Source organism: Penaeus monodon, chromosome 26, assembly GCF_015228065.2.
Source record: "Penaeus monodon isolate SGIC_2016 chromosome 26, NSTDA_Pmon_1, whole genome shotgun sequence".
Taxonomy (NCBI): domain Eukaryota; kingdom Metazoa; phylum Arthropoda; class Malacostraca; order Decapoda; family Penaeidae; genus Penaeus; species Penaeus monodon.
Genome location: NC_051411.1, coordinates 354,966 through 356,360, shown reverse-complemented (window position 1 = coordinate 356,360; position 1,395 = coordinate 354,966). Strand labels below are relative to the sequence as shown.

General features: G+C 31.5%; 1 protein-coding gene across 1 annotated transcript; it reads left to right on the top strand.

Annotated features, from left to right (window-relative positions):
- Window positions 1-145: 145 nt before the first annotated feature.
- On the top strand, window positions 146-588 carry LOC119589713 (the record flags this gene model as incomplete). The annotated part of the gene is given in 1 exon segment (XM_037938297.1): window positions 146-588. A coding segment is annotated over 1 exon segment (428 nt), but the record flags the coding sequence as incomplete, so codon positions are not given.
- Between the last annotated feature and the right edge of the window lie 807 nt (window positions 589-1,395).

Below are 1,395 nucleotides of genomic sequence, written 5' to 3'. Positions count from 1 at the left end.
TACATATTTATTTATTTTAATGTTGTGATATGTATCTTCATTGAGCATTAACAAAATTGAGGTGAAACAGCCGAAAGAGCTTTTTTTTTTGAAGATAAGGAGAATAAACTCCGCTTTTCTCACGTTCTCTTGCCTCTTCCCTTCCAGAGCACCAGTGACAAGGGCCGCTACTCTCTCATCTTTGCCAGCATCCGTCGCCCACGGCTTCGCAGCGTCTCTAATCTGCCTTATCTCGTGGAGATTGTTGTCGAATCTTTGTTGAAAGGTCATCTTCGTCAAGGTCGTCTTTATGACTCTCTCCCAAGCACTGCCACAACGTCGTTGCAGGAGCCTCGGCTTGCACCAGACAGAAGAGGCATTTCAGAAGGGAAGGCAAATTCAGCGCTCCTTCATCTCTTGGTTTTCCGTGACGCCATGGCTGTCGGGACCGCAGTGTCTGTCCTTCAAGTGAAAGTAATACGTTACCCTCTCGGTGCCTGTCGTTCTGGGTACCGAGACCAAGAGCCTGACGACTTCCAGGGGCCCCACAGCGCAATTAGAATGAGATCCGCTTTAGGAATCGTTCAAAAATAAATTTTATTTTCCTTATATTTTTGTTTTGCAATTTAAAAGGACGTTCGTCTTATGCCGAGACAAAGAGAGCCAGTCTCACAAATCCATGTCTTTCAAAATTATAAGTGTAGTAAGTGGAATCTGCCGCGGGCCAGAGCTATTCGGTCTTAGAGAATTTCAAAGTTTTATAACTTTGACATGCGGTGAACTACTACGTGTGTGTGTGTGTGTGTGTGCTTGTGTGTGTCTATATATATATATATATATATATATATATATATATATATATATATATATATATATATATATATATGATATAGATATAGATATAGATATAGATATAGATAATAGATGATAGATAGATATGACATAGATATAAAATATATAAGATATATATGTGTATATGTTATATATATTGATTATATAGAAAATTTTATGTGTATGTTGTTAGTATATATATGTGTGTATATATAGATATATATATATATATTATATGATATATATTATATATATATATATGTACACACACAGCATAATTATATGTTGTGTGTGTGTGGTGTGTACATTATATATATATCTATATAATATATATATATATATATATAATCTATTTTATATTATATATATGTATATACCTATATTTTTATATATTATTTACTATATATATATATATAGATATAATTTATTTTATATATATTTATATATAATATTATTATATATTTATATATATATATTTATTATATTTATACTTTTATATATATTTTATATATATATATATATATACACACACCCCACACCACACCCACTATTATATTGTGTGTGTGGTGTGTGCATATATATATA